At 48.2% G+C, this 25299-nt stretch overlaps 2 protein-coding genes across 9 annotated transcripts in view; one reads left to right on the forward strand and one right to left on the reverse strand.

Moving 5' to 3' along the window:
• Mgat5 (alpha-1,6-mannosylglycoprotein 6-beta-N-acetylglucosaminyltransferase) overlaps nucleotides 1-6973 on the forward strand; it is a 293646-nt gene extending 286673 nt beyond the window's left edge. For all 8 annotated transcript variants that reach the window (XM_031380981.1, XM_031380977.1, XM_031380967.1 and 5 more), the window contains one exon: nucleotides 1155-6973. In XM_031380981.1, the coding sequence (XP_031236841.1) occupies nucleotides 1155-1353 (199 nt within the window). In that variant the 3' untranslated portion in view covers nucleotides 1354-6973. The remainder of the gene's footprint in view (nucleotides 1-1154) is intronic.
• Nucleotides 6974-9509: 2536 nt separating this feature from the next.
• The window catches only part of Tmem163 (transmembrane protein 163), a 184465-nt gene continuing 168675 nt past the window's right edge, over nucleotides 9510-25299 (reverse strand). The window contains exons 6-8 of the mRNA XM_031381019.1: nucleotides 18079-18190; nucleotides 13460-13601; nucleotides 9510-10285 (exon numbers count right to left, since the gene is read on the reverse strand). Coding sequence (XP_031236879.1) covers nucleotides 10225-10285; nucleotides 13460-13601; nucleotides 18079-18190 — 315 coding nt within the window. The 3' untranslated portion in view covers nucleotides 9510-10224. The remainder of the gene's footprint in view (nucleotides 10286-13459; nucleotides 13602-18078; nucleotides 18191-25299) is intronic.

The following is a 25299-nucleotide window of genomic DNA, read 5'->3' on the forward strand; positions in this document are numbered from 1 at the left end:
CCTCCTCCTCCTCCTCCTCCTCCTCCTCCTTCCTTTTCTTCTGTTCTTCCCTTTTCTCCTCTTCCTCTTCTCTTTATTATCATCTTTATCTTTCTCCTCTTCCCCTTTCTTCTCCCCCTTGTCTTCCAGTTTAAGACAGGTCTCCTGTAGCCCAGGCTGGCCTTGAACTCACTAAGTAGCTGATGCTAACCATGAACTCGTGACCTTCCTGCCACCACTTCCCAAATGCCGATAACAACCAGCACAAACCGCCATGCCACCTCTTCTTTGATGTTTGCTTTGCTTTGCTTGATTTGGGATGGTATCTCTTTCCGTAGCACAAAGTGGCCTAGAACTTACTATGTAGCCAGGTTTGACCCTGAACTCAACTAGGATTATAAGTGTGAGCCTCCATTCCCAGCTGAGTACGAAGTACACATCTAAATATGTGTCAGTAACAGTTGCTTTGCTGGTCTTGGTCTTTGGAAGTGGTCATCACTTGCACATCAGTGTATAGCTCTGTGGTGTGTGTGTACATGTTTGTATAGGTGCACGAATGTACATGTGTATTTGAAGGCTTACTTTGGGGGACAGGGTCTCCAGTTTTCCTGAGACTCTCCCAGTTCCCTAGCACTGGGGTCCCACGTGTGTGCCAATATAGTGGCTTTTTTTGTTTGTATACTGGCTTCTGGGGATAGAACTCTGGTCTTCAAGCTTGCATGGCAAGCTGGCTGAACCAGCTTCACAGCTCCCGTTTTGGCTTTCACATGCGCCATGTCCCTGCTCTATGGCCTGCCTCCTCTGGTACAGCTCTCACAGTGCGATACACACTTCTCCACTGTTTCTCAGTAGTTACACTGAGCCTCAAAGCTCTGAGTGCCCACTCCCCACCCCAGTATGTAGGCTGTTCTCAGCTTTTCTTCATTGCAGATAGCTCTTCCCCCAAAGAGCCTAGCCTCAGAACCAGTGCCCTGCCTGCACACATTTGGCAACATGCTTTTTCTCCGAATAGTCAAGATCCCTAGATGCGGAGAATTTCAGAGTCACGTGGATGAGGTCATCTCTGAAGTAGGACAATGGAATATGCTCCCACACTCAGAGCAGGTAATCCAGCAGTTGGACAGGACCTGCCCCGGCACCTCCACCTCACGCGAGTATCTTTCTCTTCCTCTTAGGTATAAGGTGATCTGCCAAAGCTCAGAACTGTACAAGGACATCCTGGTGCCCTCCTTCTACCCCAAGAGCAAGCACTGTGTGTTCCAAGGGGATCTCCTGCTTTTCAGTTGTGCCGGGGCCCACCCCACACACCAGCGGATCTGCCCCTGCCGGGACTTCATCAAGGGCCAAGTGGCCCTCTGCAAAGACTGCCTCTAGCCTAGCCACCCTGAATTCATTCAGATGGGAAAGACGTGGCTCCACGGGGCAGGGCCAAGGGGCGCAAAGACATTCAGGGACTCTGACCATAGCCTGAGATCTTTGGTCCAGGGCTTGGATTTAGTACAGCTCCAGCCACAGCCAGTGCATCCCAGTTTACACCAAAACCACAAGAGAACAGAGGTTAGAACAGGAGCCTGGGTTCTCCCCAGTGTAACGAGTGTCCTCTCTGTCCGGGAGATCGACTGTAGGGACTGTAGGGAAATGGTCCAGGCAGTTGCTCCCAGGAATTTTTTTTTTTTTTTTTTTTTAAGAAGGGATAAAAGTCTGGAGACTCATTCAAACTGAAAACAAAGCAGGAAGAGGGATTGAGCCTGTTGGGAATCCTAAACGAATTAACTTATTTATTTGGGAGGATAGGGGTGGGCTAGGGAGGGAGGAAAGGGGTTGAACAGTTTCCTTTTGTTCCTCGCTGTCAATCACCCACCTTCAGGACCTTCTTGTCCTGCAGCACCAAGCAGGTTGCAGAGGGGCTGTGGCCTGCTTGAGGGTAGCTGTGGAGCTTGACTCCTGGTGGCAGCTGACAGCAGAGAAAAGAGATGTCTTTAAGCAGGGGGTGGGGATGTAGCTCAGTTTGTAGAATGCTCACGTAGCATACATGGAGTCCTGGGTTCCATCCCCAGCACCACATAAAACCAGGTAAGAAGCAGAGGCAGGGGGCACCAAACATTCTCCTCGGCTACATAACGAAGTCAAGGCCTTTGTCCCCAAGTCTAGGCTACAAAAAATATCCTAGTCTCAGAAAATAGGGGGAAAATGGCTTTGAAAACACACTGTCAAAGCATTGCCAGAGTCAATGGATCCTAAGGAAGTGTGGCAGACGGCAGCTAAAAGGCACATAACCTGGGTGGTTATGCTTGTGGTGTCCTGAGGGCCCCACCGAGTTCCGAAGACAAGCTGGGCTGCAGAGGAGAGAGGCTGTTTTCCTATCTGTCCCTCCCCCTTCCTCAACAGGCTTCGTCCTAATTTCTGGTTAGAATTCATCTTTGTTGAAGAAACACAGGATTATGTAATTCTTGTTTGCTGCTGTGGTAAACTCAGTTCCCACCCCCACCCCACGGAAGCCTCCAAGAGCTGTCCTTGAACTTGGAGAGGGCATCTCTAGCCTCAGAACAGCTAAGATCTGGATAAGATTGTCAGTCCTAGGGTTAGTAGCATGAGGCTTTGTGCCATGCCCCCACTGATGTCTGCTATTGCTGCGATCCTGGGAATGGACTCTTCTTACTCCATGGTTTCTGGGCAGGAAAGGACAGTTCAGGATGAATGCTAGGTATTATCCTGGCCACACCCCCAGTGGGTGTGGCCTACAAAGGGTAGGGGAGCCTGGGGCTGGCTTTTACTTGAAGCGCTATTGTTCTGTGGAGTTTGAGCAGCCCTGTGAGGGCCTAGGCTATATGCCGGAATCCCCACCTTTCACACCCTGGAGCCCTTTTGTGAGTCCATCCCTGCTGAAGTACTTGCTCCTGTGCTCTATACAAGTGTGAGTTTCTGGAGACACCTCCCGCACTCCTCCCCATGCTGGCGAATGAACCAATCCTCTTCTACCTCTTGCTGTTTTAGCATTGTCCACCAACCCCAACTGGTAGAGTAGATTCCCTGGCCGGCTGGTGCTGCCCAGCGCCTCCCTGTGGCCAGGAGGAGCCTCTGTCTAGCCGAACCGCAGAGCAAGGGCCGTGACTGGCCCGAGCCCTCCAGAAAGCAACAGAAAGGAGGATCTGCTTGTGGTGACCAAGGGTTGGGGAGATGGCGCATGGAACTTTTAGGTCTGGGAAATCATCTGCTCTCCTCTTGATCTCTACCTGGGTGCATACATCCCACCAATCACACCTCTAGCACCTCCCCAACCACACCCCTCTTGGCCTCCCAGGGGCTTGTGAGTCTAGTCCTAGAGAATGAAGTAGAGTCAAGAGGTGATGCCAGGGCAGGCACTGACAGGGGTCACTCAAGGCCTGGCTGGAATCACTTCTGCCCAGGTTCAGCCAAGAGGAAGGCAGAAATTCAGAAGCCTAGCTATGGAGCATCTTCATTAAGCTTTGCAAAGGTTTCCTGCTGCAGGAGGAGAGAAAGCGGTGCAGTCTCTTGGGGGAAGGCCCTTAGAGTGGGCCTTAGGGCTGCACCCCAGAGTTGTGGGAATCTGTCCTGAGTTTCCAGACCTGAACAATCGGGCTCTTCAGGAGCTCTAAAGGCTGTAGTTGACAGTGCTGACATTCAGCCAGCAGGGGGCGCCAAGCTGAAAATAATCCCCATGTTGCTAAGAACATGCAGGAGCTTCTGGGCTCTGAGGTCAGGGTCCCTCCACATTCCTATTCCTCTTCTCCAGTTCAAGACCCGGACTCTCACAACCTAGAAGAGTTCTTTCTCCCATGTCATAAATCCCTCTCCCTGTTTTAGGCAGAAATAAGTAAGCTCACTTCCTCTGGTGGGTTCCTGCTCTTGGGACTAACCAAGCGTAGTCTAGTTATTAAGAGAATTAGCAATAGGTGAGATGTCCCTGAATGTACGCCAGCTCCCAGGCCTCCTCAGAGTTAGCAAGATAATGGATGGCCAAGTGGCCACCAAGGGGAAACCGACGTGGCCCGTGGTATGGGCATTCTGCCTGTCAGGTGTGGAAAACAGCAAAGAAGGCACTCAGAGCCCTGGCTGGGAGCCAGCACTTAAAAAGCACTGGCGATCTTGTAGGAACTGAGGGCTGTGTGTAACTGAACCTTCCACCAGGAGAGGAACCTGAAATCAAGACTCATGTGTTCTGCACAATAATCCCAGATCGCCTGATCTTTAGAGTTATTTTCCCCTTTGTGATGTTAGGCTCTTAAAATAGGGGGGAAAGTTTATCTAATTTATTAAGAGTGAGAATACATTGCTTCAGAAGGTGAAAACTTTTTCAGAGCAAGAACTCCTGAGGGGCCATGCCTTGTGCATTTCTGTGTGTGTTCCTGTCCAAATGAAAGCACTGTATAGAGGTTTATTTTGTCTCTAAGACGAACCGTTTGTTTCTACGTGAATGTTTGGAAATATCCAATATCCGTCTGTTCTTTTGCTGGGACATGTCTTTCCATTTCTCTTTGGGGTTGGATTTTGAAGGCTGGGTGCTTTTGAAGGCTAGGTGCTGTCAAAGGCTGATAGCAGATTGCTCCAGCCTGGAATAACTACGTTTGTCCATGGTGTGTGTGTGCACACACATGTCCCAGTGTATCCACATACACTAGACTACATATATATATATAGTATGTATACATGTGGATTTTGTGTACGTTCCCAGGGTGTGGTGTATACACACGCCTCCCCAGAATAGGGCCAAGGGTACCAAGAATCCTTCAGTACCCTCAGGACTAGACCCTGTCTCTGAGTCTGATGATGACCAAGGTCTCAGGCCCCTGTCACCCTGGCCCTAGCTGACATGTTGCTGAGGCAGAAAACCAGCCCTCAAGCCATCTCTGCAGAAGGAACCCCCAAATACTTCAGCAAGTTAGCGTGGTGGAGGCGAGATGTCTACTTTCTCTCGTCCTTAGCGAATGAGTGTGGACGTGAAGCTGCAGTACCTATTAGTGAGTTGGGTTGCACTGAGACTATGTGTTGCTTATGGATAAGTGTGTCTCCTTTAGATCAGACCAGGGTGGGTTACCTGGATTGTATGTAGTTAGGCGCCACCACCCTCTCCCAAAATCCTTGACCGAAAAGGAAAGACCAAGTCATTTTGATAACGACAGGCTATACTGTATCACAATTCCAAGCCTGGACTGTTTTATTTATTTAAAACTAGTTTAATTTCTCTTTCTCCTCTTCCCCTCTGTGTGGCTGCAGAGTGTGTCTCCGTGAGAGTAGACGGATGGCAGGGATGGGTTTGTAGTCCTTCAGGAAGCCAGCAGCCTGGAGCTGGGAACGGGTTCCTCTCATCTGGGCTACCTTCTGTCAGAAAGCGAGAAGTTTTTCTGTTTGGGTTTTGTTTTTGTTTTTTGGGGTTTTTTGTTGTTGTTTTTTGTTGTTTTTTACATATAGCAAAAGACCAAATTAGCTGTATAGTCTTGGATACAGAATATAAGAATTACTCTAGCTGTCCTAGCACTTAGGGTCCTGTGGGGATTCCGTGTTTAGCACAGTGCCTGGCTCATAGTAAGCCTGGTGAATGTTCAATATTGATATTAGTAGTATATCATAAAACTTGAGAAATAAAGAGCTGCGCTCACCCCTTTCTGTTGATTCAGACATGATGGCTACATAAAAATCTTGTTGAGTCGATCAGATGCTATAGGAATTTAATTGTTTCAAATGTTTAAGCTCTGTGCCTACCCTGCTCGCTGGAATCCTAGTGTTTTCTCGAATGCACTGAGTAATTGGAAAATGTGTCAGTTTTCAGCACTCCATGAAACAAGGCTGAATTTAGTACCTGAAGTTGAACCACCAGTATGTTCTGGAACATTCCAGGGGTTTCTTTGAGGAACTTTTTGAGCTCAAAATTAAAAGTTCTCTCACGAGTTTCACTCCTTGAATTAGAGTTTATTTTTTACTCTGCTATAATGCAATAATAGAATCTTCAACTTGTTTAAGGGAACAACTAAACGTACAGTCCCCAGGAAACCCCTCTGCTGCCGCCTGCTGGACAGGGTGGCTCCCAGCAGGCTGGTTACCTCGGCCACATTCCCATTCTAGCCAAGATTAATCCCGTGACTGGTTCCTTTAAAAAAAAAAAAAAAAAAAAACTACCATCCCTTCGCACACACACCCCCAAGAGGAGCCACATGAGACACTACAGCAGGGGTTTTGACTTCTTTCAAAACTGGACCCTGTGGTCACTTAAATACCAGCTTGCTGTCTGTTGTGTGTGGCTTCATCTTCTACCGTGGTAGAACAAAATGTAGGAGGACAAGTTGCCGGTGTGGAATGGAGAGGTGAATTTTCTGGAGTCCAGTTTACTTTTTCAATCCCTCTCACTGCTCAGCAGATCAATGACTTTACAATTCACGGGATGAAAGTATTGAATTTACCTTTTTGAGAGCTTCATTCTTCCCCAGATTTTGTGGCACTTAAAAGGCTGTCCTAATTCCACCCTAACCCCGCCCCCTGCCCCACTCTCCACCTGCCACAGCTGTAACACATGCTGGTGGGGGGGGTAGTTGCCTATGGAAGCAAGCGTGGGTGGGAGGTACACAGGAAGCATTGCTGGGTAGCGGCCCAGGAGCATGAACACAGTCTGCAGCATCCACAGAAGCCGGAACACAGCAGATATGGGAAGCAGGGGTTTTGTTTTTTTTTTTGCTTAGAGCTCAGCCCATGTATAAGAGAAAATAGTGTGACCACAATGCCAAAGGACATGGTGGTGTCCCTTCCACTGTAGTTCCTGTCACAACCTTGCTGTCAAGCTCATGGCCGTTCACGTCTGTGTCTTCAAATGGATCCTGGTTCTCTTGTTTTCTACTGTCACTTCTAGAGTTAAGTCACAGGATCCTCCAAATGAAGTGTCACTGTCCCTGAATTTACTGTACAAGGCAAAAGGAAACTACTTTTCCTGTGTTGTAGAGAAACTAGGGAGAACTTTATTTTTCAATAAACTTTTCTTGTGTGACAGGTGGTAGTGATTTGGGGGAGATGTGACTTAAAGCCACATTTCATGGTACCAACACGCTCACTTGCAGAGGTATGTTCAAGCCGTGGGTGGGTGGGATCTGGGGAAATGAAAGCTGAGTTCAGAAGGTGCTTGCTATGCATGTCTGAGAACCTGGCTCCAGCCCTCAGAATTCACTTTTAAAAGAAGACAGGTACGGTGGCACATGTGTGAAAACCCAGTTCTTGGTTAGAAATAACATGCTTGGAATGCATGCCAGGCACACACAAGAATCAGGGCTTGATCCCAGAACCCACGTGAAAAGTCCAAATGTGGCACGCACTTGTAGTCCCAGCCCTGGAGATGTGAAGACAGGTGGATCCTTGGGGGCTCATAGCTCAGGATGCCCAGCCAAATCAAGTTCCAGGCTAGTTAGAGATTCTGGAATAAAGTGGACAGTATCCTGAGGAATGACACCTGAAATGGACCTCTGGCCTCCGTGTGTGTGCAAACATACATGCATGCACACACACACACACACACATTCATACATCTATACAGACTTATACACAAGGGGCTAGTGCAAGGGCTACCCCCACTCATTGGTGCTAAACTATTCTTGATGCTAAAGTATTCTTCCCAGCTTCCATTCGCACTGAAGAGAACCAAATTAGAAAATGAACTTGACTTTTCTTTCTGAAGAAACGTCCTGGCGGCATCGTACATTTACATTTCCATCCAAGTGGAAAAATAAAAGGCTGAGCACCATAGTTCTCCAGAAAGAAAGATTAGTGGACCATGGGAACTGTTCAGGGATCCGTCAGCAGGGGCCTGGCTAGGCACGAAGCCCTGGGGTTGATTTCCAATACTATGTAACTTGACGTGGTGGTACAGACCCACAGACACACACACAGGCAGTGGCAGAAGGATCAGGGGCTCTCTGAAATTAGGGGTCCTCCGGAGGAATTCCTACAAAACGAAGGCACCATGGAATTCATAACCATCTGAGGCTCTGCATATGATGAATACAAGGAAGGGCGGCGCAGGGCAAATCGATGGAATCTGCATTCCCCAGGCAAAGTGGGAGGCTCCTTAGTGTCTGTCCTTCTGGAAAGCCGGTTGGACCAAACTTCTCTTGGTCAAAGTTCTTGGATCAGAACTATTTCGGAGAACTTGGGAGGTGGCTCCGCAGCTAGGAGCACCTGTCTTACACGCATGAGCATCTGAGTTCAAATCCTCAGCCTCCAAGGAGGGGATGACCACATATGCCTATAACCCCAAAACTGTGGGAGGCAGAGCCAGGAGAACCTCTGGGGGTTTCTGATCGCTAGCCTAGCTCCAGGTTCAGAGAGAGATTGTCCCCAGGGAGTACGATGCTCACAAAGCATACACACACACATGTACACACAAATACACATTCACACATGTACATACATACACATTCATACATACATACACACAAGCACATGTTCACACACACAGTGTTTTAGATTTTATAACTTTCTGGATTTTGAAGCTCTCGTCTTCTTGAGTTAGCTTTGGGATGGAACCCAAACTGAACAGGAAACTCATTTATATTTCCTATGTACGCCTTACCTGCAGCCTAACGACCATTTCCTACCATATCTTTAATGAGCCTCTGTTTTCACTGCAACCTGTCATATAAGGCCAGGTATGAACCCTTCTGTTTGTGTCACCGTGTTGGTGTACATCTCTTGAGCCTTTTGGATTTTAGATTTGGGGATTCAGGGCGTTCAACCTGTGCCTCTTCCTTTGGAAGTGCCTAGTGAGAGGAGACATCAAAACCTCAGTAAAACCCTCTGCTCGGACAATATCTACCTCCAGTGTCTCCAGAAGCACCCCGTGATTGTATGGTCAACTGCAGTGAACCTGACCTCCCCTCTGGAGACTACAGCCCTCACATCAACAGACCAAGGTGTTGCTGCCACTGTCACCAGGTGCCAGCTTTGTCCACCTTCAGCCACAACAGAAAATCTACCTGCTGGAGATGGGGGAATGACTCAGTGGATAGAACACTTGCTGTACTAGCCTGAAGACCTGACGTCAGATCCACAGCACCCACATAAAAGCCACCTACGATGGTATGCAGCTGTAACCCCAACACTGGCAAAACAGGATAAACAGATTCCCAAGACCCACAGGCTAGCTCAATCAACAAGCTCTAGTTTGGGGTGGGACTGTTTCATTAATTAATTAATTAATTAATTAGGCTCCACATGTGAACGCACAGAAGAGAGAGAGAGAGAGAGAGGCTGCCCCACAATGTATACTCCCCCACAGGTTGGCACGCACACTAACAGCTCTCAAATACAACCTCCCCATACCGTACAAATGGTAAAGGTCTTTATTGTGGCCTGACATGGCTGCCCATGTGGGCAGTACTGTGAGAGCTTACAGAACATGTCGGAATGGACGGCGTGTCTACAGCACTTCTATCTAATGTTACATAAACTCAGGACATCTCGTTCCTTCTGAAGGAGTGACCCACGGCTCACAGACTGAGGTACTGTGAGCAGCATATAGAGAGATATGCAGATTCAGGTGATGATTATAATTATTTATTACAAATAAATGTATAGAGTTTCACATCTCTCAAAAATGGTTCCTGGGTTTTTACGGATGTGCAGCTTCTGAACGTGAAAGAAAGGGCTGTATGTACTTACGTAGCTGTCCATGCAAAGCTCATGTCTCTAAACACTTTAAAAAATAGAATGGCCTCCTTCGGAACAAATCTGTTTAGTGTTGGGATTAGTAAAAGTGTATGAAACGGGTTGGTAGGAGCCAGGAAGTGCTTCACTGATGGCATCTGCTAGGAGACAAGAGTATGACTCTAGAGGTGGCTCGGCCATGTGTCAGGAGGAGGCAACCCTGTCAAGTACTATCTGGTTTTGGGTGACAGCGAGCACCACAGGTGGCTTCCTGTCAAGCAGAGACCCTAGCCCGCTTCCAAGAACTGTTTGACTCCAGGAAATAGAAAATGTCACTTCCAGCTCAAGTTTGGGAAGCATGGCGGCCCCTCCCATAGGCAACATCATCCTAAAGTGTTTGATGGTGGACGACTGAGTGAGGATGTAGGGCAGGTCCAGCCTCCGGGCAGACCTCATCCCGTGATGACAGACTCTATAAACGAAAACTTCCCAAAATGAAACTGGATGTGCGGTTGAATGTTGGCACCATCTGCCTGCGTGGAAACCTCTTGTCAAGTGACGCTCTTCATCAGGGGGCAGTCCCTGCAGCTCTTCCCGCTGCCTTCACTCAAACATTTCATAATGACGCGTCTGTCTCACTCTGGGCACCATGTCGATGAGGAGCCTGCAGAAACAGAAGAGAGAAAGGCTCACCTCAACACCTGCATAGCTTGGGGAAACTGAGCTATTTGTGTATGTTCATGTGTACTTTCTTGTTTGCAGAGGCAGGTGGGTGGGTGGGAAGGTGGGCACACGTGTATGTATTTGTGTGGGATGCTGTGGAAGCCGGATAACTGTGCCCATCTTTCCTTGGGTGTTGTCCACCTTGATTTTCTGAGACAAGGTCTCTCATTTACACCAGGAACTCACCAAATAGGCTAGGCTGGCTGGCCATACCAAATTACGTTTACCAAAACTAGCTAGCTGACATGCCCCAGGGGCTTCCTGCCCTGGAATTATATGTGTTCACCACTACACCTGGCTTTTTTTATTTTTAAATGTGGGGTATAGGGATCAAACTCAAATAACTGCTTTCCCACCTGAGCTACCCCCCAAGTCCTAACCATGACTACTTCTGTCCATATACCATACCACTGTCCCTTTTAAAAAGCATACACCTCAATGGCTTCTTGTATGTATGTGAAGCTGTGTGGTCACCCACACTGTCTTACTTCCAGAATATTTTTTTATCATCCCCTAGGCATGCTTACAGACACTCCCATTTTTCTTCCACACCTTTTCCAGACAACCAATGTTCTACTTTGTGACTCTGAGTATATCCTGGAAATTTCATATAAAAATGCATATAGCCTTTTGCATAAGAACATATTCATTTAGCATGTTAGAAATCCATCCACATTGTAAGGTATATCGACACTTAATTTGGATGGCTGAATAATAGTTCACTGACTGAGTACACCCTATCTACCCCTTTATCAGCCAATGGTGAGCAGAGAGGGGCTCTACTCATGTGTATATATGAACAGAGCTCTGTATAGATGAACAGAGCTGCTATGAAGGTTCATATAGAAGTTTTAACATTTATGTCTATCTGCATGTTTGCTTTTGGTTTCTGTTTTAAATTTTAGAGTTACATATCACAGAGGGAAATCACTGGACCAAGTAGTAACTGCATGCTTAACATTAAGAAACTGCTAAGTTCTTTGCCAAGGCAGCACCACTGTGTGCATTCCCAGCAAACATATCTGAGGCTCACGGTCCTTGCCAACACTTGTAACCATCTCTGGGTTTGAGGACACTACCTAGTGGAATCCAGGAGGCACTTAACTTTTAAAAGCACAGTACCTTGACAGGAATCATGCTCCTGTCGGTGTGCTATTTCTTCAGTAAGAGTGAACCCCACGCCAAGATGGCTTTGCCTTCACTCCAGGGTGGCCCTTTGCATGGAGCAGGGTCATTTCCCATTTTATTTATTTGTTTTGTGTGTGTGGGGGGGTGTGAGTGTGGGTGTGTGTGGCCGTGTGTGTGTTTGTACAACATGCCACAGGACAACTATGGAGGTCAGCCCTCTCCTACCTTCAACCATATGGGTCCTGAGGCTTAGCCCCAGGTCATCAGGTTTGGCCACAAGCACCATTGCCCACTGAGCCATCTCACAAGCCCCAGGACAGGTCCCTTTTGTAAAATCTAGTGCTGCCTCAGCCTGGGCCTCCTCTGATTCCCAGCAGTACACATAGGCATCAGGTGACAGGAAGGATGTGCAGATGACACACACCTGGGCATCATGATGACCCTCATTATAGCACTGGGCAGGAGGATCAGAGGTTCAAGGTCAGCCTTGGCTACATAGTTTGAGTTTGAGGCCAGCCTGGGAAACCTAACATCCTGTCTTGTCTATGAAGAGGAAGAGGACGAAGAGAAGTAGGGAGAAGAGGAGGAAGAGGAGGAGGAGGAGGAGGGAGAGGAAGAGGAGGAGGAGGAGGAGGAAGAGGAGGAGGAGGAGGGAGAGGAGGAGGGAGAGGAGGAAGAGAAAGAGGAGGAGGAGGGAGAGGAGGAGGAAAAGGAGGAGGAGGAAGAGGAGGAGGAGGAGGAGGAGGAGGAGGAGGAGACTTTGAGCCCACTGTACTGAGGAAGGAAAGGGACTATTCACTGGATAAAAAGAAGAAGGTAGAAGTAAATGAGTGTCAGAAGGCCTGTGCCCCATGCACAGCCTTTTCCTCTCTCTCATAAAAGGTCAGTGCTGTGTGACATGTCCTCTGAGCATAACAGCTGCCTCCTTCTTAGTCAAGGCTGCTCCAGCGAGCCATAGGTGTCCCCTCCACCCCCATGGCTGGTCTGTTGGCATTTCCTCTGAGGAGGATGGGGTAGGGATGAGCCATCAGACTCTTCCCCTGAGATTCCAGCCACACACTGCCCTACCCGCACCTCCCAATCAGTTGCAGCTAACTCGGCCCCAGTGGGTCGCATGGTCTCAGGAACTGCTAGAGTACATAGAGTGTGGAAGACTAACTAACCGCCAACTATTTCACAAACACAGCATGTATAGATGATGAGGAACTCATCATCTACAGCAGGGAGTCGTCATCCTCTACAGCAGGGTGAGGCATTTTAATGAGGAGGCTAAATGTGGGTCACCCCCTGAGCCATTTAGTGGGTCAGATGTTTTGTTTTGTCAACTCAACGCAAACTAGGGTCGTCTGAGAGGAGGGGAAAGTGAGTTGAGAAAAGGTCTCCATCAAATTAACCTGTAGGTAAGTATGTGGAGGTCATTTCTAGATTCATGATTAATGTGGGATGGCCCAGCCCACTGTAGGCACGCCATCCATCCTTGGAAGGTGGTTTGGGGATGTATAAGAAAACAGGCTGAGCAAGCCCTGGGGAGCAAGTCAGTAAGCAGCGCCCCTCCATGGTCTCTGCTTCAGTTCCTGCCTGTAGGTTCCAGCTTTGAGTTTCTGTCCTGACCGCCCTCACTGATTGAATAAACGCTTTCCTCCCCAAGCTGCTTTTGGTCCTAGAGTCTATCACAGCAACAGGAAGCCAACTACACTCCTGTATATCGCCCTCCACCCCTCCGCCTCTAACTAAGCCCAATACCGTGCACCACACTGGACGTGCGCCAGCTCGCTGCTACGCTCCATCTTTAGTGCCCTACTGGAGTGAAAGCATGTTTGCTCACATCTCCCCAAGAAACACAAACGTAGCACTCATGTTCCCGGGACATAATAGAGTAAGACGTGAGCCGCTGCTTTCACTGCCGGACTGGAGACAGGGTGAGAGGAAAGGGATCGACAGAGCATCCCTGCACCCTGGGTGATCCAAGATAAGAAAACTGTCATACTTGACCCCGTAGGCAAAGATGGTGAGACCGATCAGGACACCGATGCTGCCGTCCAGGTACCAGACTGCTGCGTTGTGTTTGAACACTTCCGCACTCAGAAGGATGGAGAAGCCCATCACGCCCCCAACAAGGGAGTTGAACCCTGCAAAACAAGACGAGGGATCACGCAGTGATCTGAGGTAGGCATCTCATAGTCTCTACTGTGAGGTCTACAGACCACAGACAAGTACTCTGGGCCTTCATTCTGTGGAAGGAATCTGCGCGCACACACACACACTGCTATTGATTTAGAGAGTTAACCCTCAAGCTAGATGCCATTCAAACATCTGGCTCAGTGTCCTTAGTGTAGGGGAACTCCTGCCCACTACACACAGAGAGCAACAACGAGGGAGGAAAAACAGAGCCCAAGGGGAAGACTAAATGGAATGCCCTCGCGGCCTTTGCTTCCTCTGCCTGTACATTCTTTCTGCCAGAGATGAGATGGAAGGCAGAGCTCCATCTCCAGAGAGAGGTTGTACATCTACTCTCTTCTCAGACTGCAGGTTCTCTGACTAAATCAATTTAAAGAGATGGCCTAGCCTTGTTGCCCAGCTCTGAAAAGGTGAGGGAGCGGAAGTGCCCCATTTAGCCACTAGATGTCGACATAGTTCCACTGAACCAGCCCTCAGCCGGTCAGCACCACGGACAGCCCTGTGCGGCCGCCAACTCACTTCTTTAGCCTAACTAAACCCTTCCAGGTGACCTTGGTTGCCCTTGCCTTTGCCTGGCTCCTGATGGCTTCTTCTTTCACAAACGCAGGGGCTAGGGTCTAATTCCAGTCTTCCCCTGACACTTTCCTCAGTGTGGTGTGCGTGTGTGCGTGTGTGTGTGTGTGTGTGTGTGTGTGTGTCCACACACACGTCAGACAGACACAGAAAGGGACAGGGAAGCAGAGCAACAGAAAGACAGAGTCAGTCAGACAGAGACAGAGAAAAGGCCACCCTCGGCTGTCATTTGTACATCACATTCCATCCTGTTTTTCAAGTCTGGGTCACTGAACCTGAAGCTGGCTGGTCTGAATGAAGCTAGTCTACCTCTGCCTGGATTGGGATCACAGGGATGCATCACTGCTATGTCAAGGTTTTCTTCCAGTTGAATTCCTGAATGGGGCTGATGCCCTACTACACACACACCAGTCTCTAGCAGTCACTTATAGATGCAGGCCATGCCCTCCCTTCTAACCACAGGGCTGTTCTGAGGAATAAATCCTGCAGATCGAGTGACAGCCCAGAATGGTCGAAGCTGTGTGGACTGGAGATACCGCTGGCCTGACTGTAAGGAAGTCGCCTGTGTAACTCCTGTCATTAAATCCATTCTGACCTAAATCAGAACATTCTGATAAGGCTTTTCACAGAGGTTCTGGGTGTTTTTAACTTGAGTGGGAGTGAGAGCCCTATCAGAGGGTTCCCTGGTTCCTCCAGTCTGTCTGCCTTTATCTGAGACTTCGCCAGAGCCACTTCTCACATACTTCCGCCTTACTCTTACCAGTCGCTTGTTGCTCAGGACTTCTTCGCTTTACCCTGATAGCCCAGACTGTCGTCCTACTCTTGTAGCCCAGGCTGTCCTCACGTTCCCCCAGGATGACCTTGAACTCATTCTTCTGCGCTCTTCCAGAGTGCTGGGATTCTAGGTGTGCACCCCCATGCCTGATTTTCTAGGTACCCAGATCTTCACTCATTTAGGCAAGCACTCTACCAGCAGAGCTACATTCCTGGCCCCATCGTGAGGGCACACTTGCACATTTGCTGAAGAGCTATAGAAATAAACCAACTGGACCAAGGCCAACTAGGCATCATGAGGATGCCTGTCAGTTCTCCATGACACCACCATCACCAGCTGCTGTCCCTCTTCCATGAAGACCTGCTGCTTCGCTGTAAAGACACCTAACCTACACACACGCATGCACACATACACATACACACACACACACACACACACACATATACAAACATACACACATACTCACACACCACACACACACACACTACACACACACTCACACACACACACATATACATATATATACACACACATACTCACACACCACACACACATACACATCACACACTCACATACACTCACACACACTCACTCTCACACACACATTCATACATACACACACACTCACACAGCACACACACATACACACACACCACACACACATACACACACCACACACTCACATACACTCACACACTCACACTCACATACTTACACACACACTCATACACATACACACACTCACACACATACCACACACATACTCACACACACTCACATACACATACACATACACACTCTCACACACACACTCACACACATTCACATACACTCACATACTCACACATACACTCACACACACACTCACATACACACACATACACACACTCACACATACTACATACATACTCACACACATTCACATTCTCACACACACACTCACACACACTCTCACACACACACCACACACATACAACACACACACATACACACACCACACACATTCACACTAACACACATATCACACACACACATACACACTCTCACACACATTCACACACTCACATACTCACACATACACTCACACACACATACACAAAACACACCACATACACCACACACACACACACACAGGACCTGAGTGGCCTAACCAGTGGGACCCAGCTCCCACAGGGTTGCAGTCCAGGATGCATTAACCCATGGGAACAGGTAAGGTCTCTAGAACATTGCTTCGTGTCTTTTTTGGGAGCAAACATTCTTAGCTTTGCCTCCGCCAGAGGAACAGCTGCAGGGCAAGCATCAAAATGAAGCAAGGCAAATGCAGAGAAAATTTGGGTGGGATGAGAAGAGAGAGAAGCCCCTCCCCCAGGCATCTGGCTAAAGCTGCGGTTCTCACCCTTCCTAACCCTGCGGCCCTTTAACACAGCTCCTCACGTTGTGGTGACCCCCCTGCCCCAACCATAAAATCACTTTTGCTGCTACTTCATAACTCTAATTTTATTACTGTTATGAACCATAGTGTAAAATTTTATATGCAGGATAACTGGCAGGTGACCCCCCTCCTGTGGGGTCGTGACCCCCAGGTTAAGAACCACTGGGCTAAAGTCAGCAGAGAAGCAAGAACCTCGGTATAATTAACAAGTGCTTAAGGCTTCTCTCTCCCTTCTTAGCCATGAGCCTGGAATTTTCTGGGTCTCTCACCAGACACCCCATTATCAGGGAAAGGACACGTGCAACACACTCAGCACAGGGGTGGGGGGGCCAGGGGTTCAGGGAAGCCTAAATACAGATCTGAGGTTAAGGAGAAGGCACTCGCACCGGCACAAAGCACCTCCATCCTGGGAAATGAGGTCATGCTCTGTGACGGTCCTTGTCAGCTTGACACAGTCAATGGGCAAGGGAGTCTCCATGAGGGATGGCCTGGATCAGGTTTCGCTAGAGTTTGTGGAGAATTGTGACTCTTGGCTTAATTCTTGTGAGAAGAGTGCCTGAAAGGAAGCGGCACCACTCCCTGGATTCAGACACTCAGCTGTGGATAGTCAAGAAAGCTAGGCGATGTCCAATGCACACACGTGTTCACTCTCTCTGTGCTTGACTATGCATGTGTGGCGATGAACTGCTACAAATTCCTGCCTGGACTTCCCTGAGACAGCGCTGGAAATGTAAGCCAAATAAACTCTTTCTCCCCTAAGTTGGCTTTTGTCTGGATATGTTACCACAGCCATAGTCGCCATGATCACGGGAGGGTCTGGGGGACTGTGCACGCCCTCGGCAGGGTTCCTCACAGCGGAGGTGGGGATAGCAGAAGGTGGTTGTGACTACACTGAGACACTTCCTCTCGGGCACCAGGTGGTGAAGCCTGGATGAGGGAGACACAGGATCCATAGCTTAGAGACACCAAGGCCCCACCAGGCTCTGTGTTCATCTGATTTAAGAACCTGGCCACAGCTATGTCCCCCAGAGAAAGACTCTCTCTCTGACTAGTGTTTTGATTGGTGTTTCAGGAAGGCCTCATGTAGCCTGTACTGGCCTGGAACGTACTGAGAAGCCAAGGATAACCTTGAACTTATGGTCCTCCTGCCTCCACCTGGAGTGCTGGCATGACAGGTGTGCACCACTACACCTGGATGATGCCCTGCTGAGGCTCAACCCCTCCCCCCCCCCGCCAAGCCTTCTATATGCTGGGCAAGCACTCTATAAACTGGCTTACATCCCCCACTCCATCTCTTTCCTTCATAAAATAAAAGGCCAGGTATGGTTCACACCTGTAATCCTAATGCTCAGGTGATGACGACAGGAGGAAAGAATGCGCAGAGCCAACCTGAGCTACATGCAAGACCTCGTCTCAGGAAACCAAAAGGAACCCAGCCATTTCTGGTCTATGTTATGTCCTTTAACTCAGGGTGGTAGGCACCAGCTCCAAGTATCATGAAGTAAGCAGTTTGGGGGACAGGGATGGGGATGAATAGGCCCCTCATGGTTGAGTTCATCTGCAAGATCTCAGCTTCTAACAGCATCCAGTCAGGACCTTTCCTGTCTCCCAGCTCAGCCCTCAGACAGTGTCTGCCTGTACCACTCACCATCCGTGATGAGAGCCCTGCTTGTCAGGACCTTCCCCAGCATAAACTTCAGCACAGCCAGGACGCTGCAAAGGATCCCGCTTAAAATGGAGACACTGAACAGGAAATCGTCCTAGAAGAGAGCAGTCCAGATTTTTACATGTCATCTCTTGCTAGAGCAATCATCTCGAGACCCCCTGTCAACAGCCACCTGCTTTGTGCCAGGTACAGGCAGACAGTCGAGCAAGCTACCACCAGGTGGCGGTATACTGCCGGTGTTCACCTATGTGACTGGAGTTGAGAAAAGATTATTAAAAGCAGCCAGACTAATATTTACAAAGCCATTATGTATTCCCTCTCTTCTTACTATTCTGTTAAAACACACAAGCAGTCATTGATTGTCGGCAAGAATGAATGATATCTAAGTCGTATTCTACTGATAATTCACAAAACAGCTAATTGAGAATTTTAGGGCCACATCACTGCCCAAGAATCCTTTCTCATAGAATCAACTGGATTAGCCACAGGATCATTTATGGCTAGAGATACTTAAATCACTGTGGGTTTTTTTTTTCATTCACACAATTGAGATTTCAAAGATAGTCTTCAAGGTGAGAAAAACTGGTGCCTAAAAATAGTCCACTGTTGACGTGATGTTAACACTGCCTGGAAGTGCTGCGTTAACGTTTGCAAGCAAATGGCTGAGTCACTTGTGCGAAGCTGGCGTCTTCATTGCTAGCTCCTGACATCAGGCCCCTTGAGATCTCTCTTGTGTTCCCACGAGCTGCCATGCGCTGCTCCCCTGAGACCCAGCCTCCAGGTTCTCCCGAATTAAAATGCACCTGCCAGCAGAAATCCAATATCCATGGAGAAATAGGATCTTCCTAAAGCATTTTTATTAATAATTTCGCTATGCCAGTGACAGATGCAGGGATGAAGGAGACAGCTTGGTTTGCCAGGCCTAAAACTTAACTAAATCGTTTAGAAAATCACCTCTCCGGACTTGTGGTTCCTGTACAACATTAGAGCGCCGCTCCGAAAACACCCACCAATGGCAGGGGCAGACCTGACGGCATGTGCTCACAAATTCTCATCCACTCTTCCATCTAGGAAGGTCTATCAGCCCCAGGTCACCAGCTGTCCTTGAACCTGAGCTAAACCTACTGCCTCTAAACTAGCAGATATAACATAGGAAAAGGGAAACTGAGGGATCTGAGGTTGCTCAAGGTGACAATGCTGCTGCTAGGCCAGCTGATGTAACTGGGACTCACGTGGTAAAGGAGGGAACCGACTACCCCGAGTTGTCCTTGACCCTCCACCCATGCTGTGGCGAGTGTACATGCATCCTGGAGCACGCATGCATGGGTTAAACCCACCAAACACCACCTATCCAAGTTAACATCATCACCGTAAGCTGTGCCAGTACCATATGTTCTGTGAGGGAATGGGACTGTGCCTCTATTTGACTCACTCCCAAATAACCCCTGGCCTCTGTTGAATGGGAAGGCTGTCCAACTAAATTACAGCTTACAAAACACCCGACCTTCATTCTTCACGTTTGTTAAGGTCTCTAGAGGCATGAGTACATGTGAAACCTGTCACCAACTAAATACTGGAGAGGCAAGAGAATTAACTACAGTACAGAACTCGGGGCTGGGTGTAGGTTCAGGAGCAAAAGGCATCGATGAGAAAGCTGGGCAATCAAAAGTGAGTCCATTAGCTTTGTCTACAGTGTCATGAGCCCATCATGGGGATGCACACAGTGGGACTGTGAGATAGTACGGGGGAACTTGGTGGAGGAGCAGGTGCCCTCTACACATAGTCAGACTCTCTGTGAATCTCAAGTGTGAGGGGGTGGGAGGTGTGGCTAGATGGCTCAGCTGGTGAGGTGTTAACCTATCAAGCGTGAGGGTCTGAGCTGCATCTCCAGAACCAACATCAAAAAGGTCAGATGTGCTGAAGTCCCAGTGCTGGGGACGTGTGATCCACCAACCCTCCTGTCTCCAGGGATAGATATCCTAGGGCTCGCTGGCCAGCCAGACCACACTTACCAAACCAGTGAGAGGCCCTAGATGGCTCCTGAGAAGTGCAATCTCTGGCCTCTACACACACACACACACACACACACACACACGTGTACCTGCAAGCATATGAACACATACAAACCTGCATATGCATACACTAAAACTACATACACTGACCTAAAACATTTTCTTTTTCTTTTTCTTTTCTTTTCTTTTTTTCTTTCAAGACAGGGTTTCTCTGTATAGCCCTGGCTGTCCTGGAACTCACTCTGTAGACCAGGCTTGGCCTTGAACTCAGAAATATGCCTGCCTCTGCCTCCCAAGTGCTGCGCCACCACTGCCCGGCTTGACCTAAAACATTTTCAACTTTATAAATGTTCTCAAGCAATCAACCACACAGAACTATCACCTCTTGATACTTATCCACACTGGGACACAGAGAAGTCAGCCATTGCTGAACCAGGAAGCTGATCCTCACAAGACACCGAAGTTTTGGTCCCTTGATCCTGCCTTCCTGACTCCAGATGAATGAACACCTAAGTTCCACTGTTGGTAAGGCACCCTAAGATGTTTGGTTTGTTTTATGTGTATAGGTATCTTCTCTGTATGTAGATCTGTGTACCATGTGAATGCCAAGTACCTTTAGAGACCAGAATCCCCCAGAACTGGAGTTATAGATGGTTGTAATCCACCTGTACTGGCTAGTTTTGTGTGTCAACTTGACACAAACTGGAGTTAGCACAGAAGGGAGCTTCAGTTGGGGAAGTGCCTCCATGAGATCCAGCTGTGGGGCATTTTCTCAATTGCCCCTTGTGGGTGGTGCCATCCCTGGGCTGGAGGTCTTGGGCTCTATAAGAGAGCAGGCTGAGCAAGCCAGGGGAAGCAAGCCAGTAAAGAACATCCCTCCATGGCCTCTGCATCAGCTCCTGCTTCCTGACCTGCTTGAGTTCCAGTCCTGACTTCCTCTGGTGATCAACAGCCATGTGGAAGTAAGCTCAATAAACCCTTTCCTCCCCAACTTGCTTCTTGGTCATGATGTTTGTGCAGGAATAGAAACCCTGACTAAGACACCACCATATGGGTACTAGGGTCCTCTGGAATTTCTCTCGCCTCTGTGCTCATTCATTTTTATTGTCAACTTGATGCAACGTAGAGTTGCCAGGGAAGAGGGAACCTCAACTGATTAGATTGGGGAGGGGGTCTGTCTGTCTGTCTGTCTCTCTGTCTGTCTGTAGAGGGAGGGGAAAGAAAGGAAGCGAAGGACGAGGAAAGGATGGAGGGAGAGAAAGCGGGAAAGAGAAAGATAGGGATGAGAGGGGGAGAGGGGGAAGGGAGAGGGAAAAGGAGAGAGAGAGAAAGAGAAAGAGAAAGGGAGGGAGAGAGGGAGGGAGGAGGAGAGAGGGAACCATGAGAGCCTTCATCCATGGTTCCTGCTGGAGTTGCTCCCTTAACTTCCCTTAATGATGGCTGTGACCTCACCCGGAAGTGTAAGCTGGAGACCCTCTCCTGCCCTAAGTTGCTTGTGGCCAGAGTATTTTATCTCAGTGACAGAAATCAAGCTAGGACAGTGCCCAACCCTCGCTGAAGGACATCTTAGAAGCCATCGGCTCTCAGAGGCCTCGTACCTTGCAGACTGCATGTTCCAGGGGCTGTTGATGAGTGCGTGTGAGTGGCGTGTATTTGTGAAGAGCTAATACTTGTCAGACTCTAATTTTCTAGCCTCGTTGGTCTCAAAGTGTGAAAAACAACACTTTCGCTTGGAAGGACAAACATCTGGTAGAGGAATCCAAGAACCTGGCAGAGTTCAGTGGTCTACAGCATGTTTCAGCTGAGTGGGAGCTCAGTCTACAATGTCTTCACCTTGCAAGCCTGAGGCCCTGGGTTTCATCCCCAGAACCCATGTGAAAAAGCTGGGTACCGTGATGCGTGCTTGGAATCCCAGTGCTGAGGAGGTGGAGGCAGGTGGGTCCTGGTTCGCACTGACATAGGGTCCCTAGCCAGGCACACAGTAGCAGATGTCACACGTCAGCACCAGGACTCTCACCTAGCTCTTCCCTAATTGCTTTTGTGTCTTAAAGTAAGACCTGTAGTCATTCCAACCTTCCCACCTAGGCTGAAAGAATGGAAGGAGTAAGTAGCCTTTGTTAGACTGTGAGGGAAACTGAGGAGACTAAACTTGGAATATAGCACTGTGCCAATAGATTGAGATTGAAAGAAAGAAAGAAAGAAAGAAAGAAAGAAAGAAAGAAAGAAAGAAAGAAAGAAAGAGAGGAGAGGATAGAAAAAAAGAAAGAAAGGAAGGAAAGAAGGAAGGAAGAAGGAAGGAAAGAAAGGAAGGAAGAAAGGAAAGAAAGGAAGGAAGAAAGGAAAGAAGGAAGGAAGGAAAGAAAGGAAGGAAGGAAGAAAGGAAAGAAGGAAGGAAGAAGGAAGGAAGGAAAGAAAGGAAGAATGGAAAGAAGGAAAGAAAGGAAGGAAGGAAGGAAGAAGGAAGGAAGGAAAGAAGGAAGGAAGGAAAGAAAGAAGAAAAGAAAGGGAGGAATGAAAGAAGGAAGGAAAGAAAGGAAGGAAGGAAAGAAGGAAGAAGGAAGGAAGGAAAGGAAGGAAGGAAGGAAGGAAGAAGGAAGGAAAGAAAGGAAGGAAGGAAAGAAAGAAAGAAGAAAAGAAAGGGAGGAATGAAAGAAGGAAGGAAGGAAAGAAGGAAGGAAGAAGGAAGGAAGGAAAGGAAGGAATGAAGAAAGAAAGAAAGAAAGAAAGAGAGAAAGAAAGGAAAGAAGGAAGGAAAGAAGAAGAAAATCTCATAATGTTTTAGGTGAGTGAAGAGTTTTATGTGGCCGCATTCATAGCTATCCTGTGGCAAAGGCATGGGTTGCCGGGCAAACCAAGCACAGCAATTTCTGACATCAAGTTGCTGAGTCTCTCTGCCATCCCAGGTACCACTCCCATTTTCCCAGACAGCTGCATCTCAGAGCATTTTTATTCATGCCACTGCTCACAGGCAAACCTTGTGTCAAAATGAAATTATTTCAATAGTATGTGCCAGTTGTCACCTCCCATGTGGGGCTTATTCTTTATAAGAGGTGACAGTAACAGTTGCAACACCGGGACACAATGAACTATAGCCACTAACATCAGATGGAGGCCAGATCTGCCGGGCCAACCCACCCTTCCCCTGTTGACCACCCCCCTCTTTCCTGTTCATAGGATGTGAGGTGGTGGAGAGAGGACTCCAGAGGCTCGCTTGCTTATGCCTGCAGAAAGGCGTCCTTTGCCTTCCTAATGAGGACAGATTTCAAACCATTCTGACACTGCATGTGTCAGAGTGCCACCAGGGCAATGCTGGTGCCGGCTGAATAATGCATGAGAATCGATTTACAGCCCCAGGTGAAATTAAAACAGTCACTCTCGTCTTCAGAACTTTTCGTCACTGCCCTCCCCCCACCCCCTCAGATGTGTGGAAATCGCACCAAGCACAAGCTTCATCCCCCACCCCCCACCCCCAGTGATTAAATTATATATTGACAAATTACCCTGTTGCTCCCAGTCGAAGGTTTGGAAATGTGTAAGTTAGCATCCGACCATGCGGAAGTCAGGATGTTGAACATTGATGCCTGGATCAGTGAGTAATGAGAAGGGAACACTGGGGGTTACCAGTGGCTTAAGACAAACAGGGCCATGCCAGCTCTGACATTTTCTGGACAGGCTGATGGGTCCTGCTGAGTATAGAGAGGAGAATAGGTGCCAGCTTCCTGGGCTCCGTGGAACTGAGATGGATGCCAGGGTCACAGGAAGCCTCAGAGAAAAATACAGGCTTGCCAGCAAAGGTGCTATGATTGCCTGAAGGTCCAGTAGGTCATCTGAGAGCCTGGGCTAGCTGACACTCACTCCCTGGTGCATCCTGGCTTCTCTTAAATGAGCCATTGGACACATTGCCGCTTTCTCCTATGAGAATGTGAGTCTCTGGAGCCAAGTACGCTGATTCCCAGAGCATTGCCATGGATGCAGAGACGAGCCACCAGGCTGGGTTCATGCCTTTCTTCCCTGGTGACTACCTGTCCACACCCTCCTCCCCAGATGATCAAGAGCATTTAAAGTAAGAGGCCCCTCTGGGGTTCCTAAAAAACATAACAACACATACCCTGAGATGACCAATCTGGACTGCCAACTCGATGGGATTAAGAATCACCTAGGAGACACACCTTTGGACACGTTCGTGAGGGAGCTTCTGGAGTGAGTTAACAAAGATCACCAATTATAATGACCCAAATTAATATATCTTAAAGTCTGCTCTAATAAGAAAAATTAAAATAAAGAGAAGTGGAGATTTATAAAAATTATAAGTGATTCCCTTTAGGAAAGAGGTTTTTGTTTTGTTTTGTTTTGTTTTTAAATGCACCTTGTACAATAGTTAGCTATTTAGGGTGTGTGTGTGTGTGTGTGTGTGTGTGTGTGTGTGTGTGTGTTATCTAACTTGGATAAAAATGAGAAAGAAGCCCTTCCTAGTGGCTCATTCCCATACCCTCAGCATTTGAAAGGCTGAGGCAGATGATTATAAATTACAGGCCACCCTGGACACACAGAGACACACGCCCCAAGTCTCACCTTAAACATTTAAAGAGAATATTTCAGAAGGGTTAAGCCTGGTTTGGCTGCCTCAGTCAGACTTGAACCCTGGAAAGTCAGCTGACAACATCTACTGTGAGGGAAGCATCGGCTGAAGTGACCTTGGTGAGTCTATAGAGTTAGAAAGCCACAAGGCAGGGCAGCTGGGTGGCTAGACTTCACAATTCACCCTCTGCTTCTCCCTCTTTGTTTAAATTCCAAGACACAGGGAAACAAGCCACCACAAACAACAACCAAAAAAGCTCCGAAACTATATGCAGTGTGCTAACTGAACACATCAGGATGAAGACAGCTGCTGGAGGGGTGGGGGGGAGGAACGTGTGTATAAGCTTTAAACCAAGCTGGTGATGAAGCTCGGTTGATGGAGTGCTTGCTGGGCAAACGTGAAGTCCTGAGTTCAGGACCCAGAACTGTGTAGACTGCATGGTGGCACATGCCTGTAATCTCAGCACTTGGGAGGTAGAGAGAAGAGGTCATCATTGTCTACATAAGGAGTTCAAGTCCAGCCTGGGCTACCTGAGTGATATATATATATATATATATGTGTGTGTGTATGTGTGTGTGTATGTATGTATGTATGTATATATATGTATATATA

The sequence above is a fragment of the Mastomys coucha genome, unplaced genomic scaffold (genome assembly GCF_008632895.1).
Source record: "Mastomys coucha isolate ucsf_1 unplaced genomic scaffold, UCSF_Mcou_1 pScaffold1, whole genome shotgun sequence".
Taxonomy (NCBI): Eukaryota; Metazoa; Chordata; class Mammalia; order Rodentia; family Muridae; genus Mastomys; species Mastomys coucha.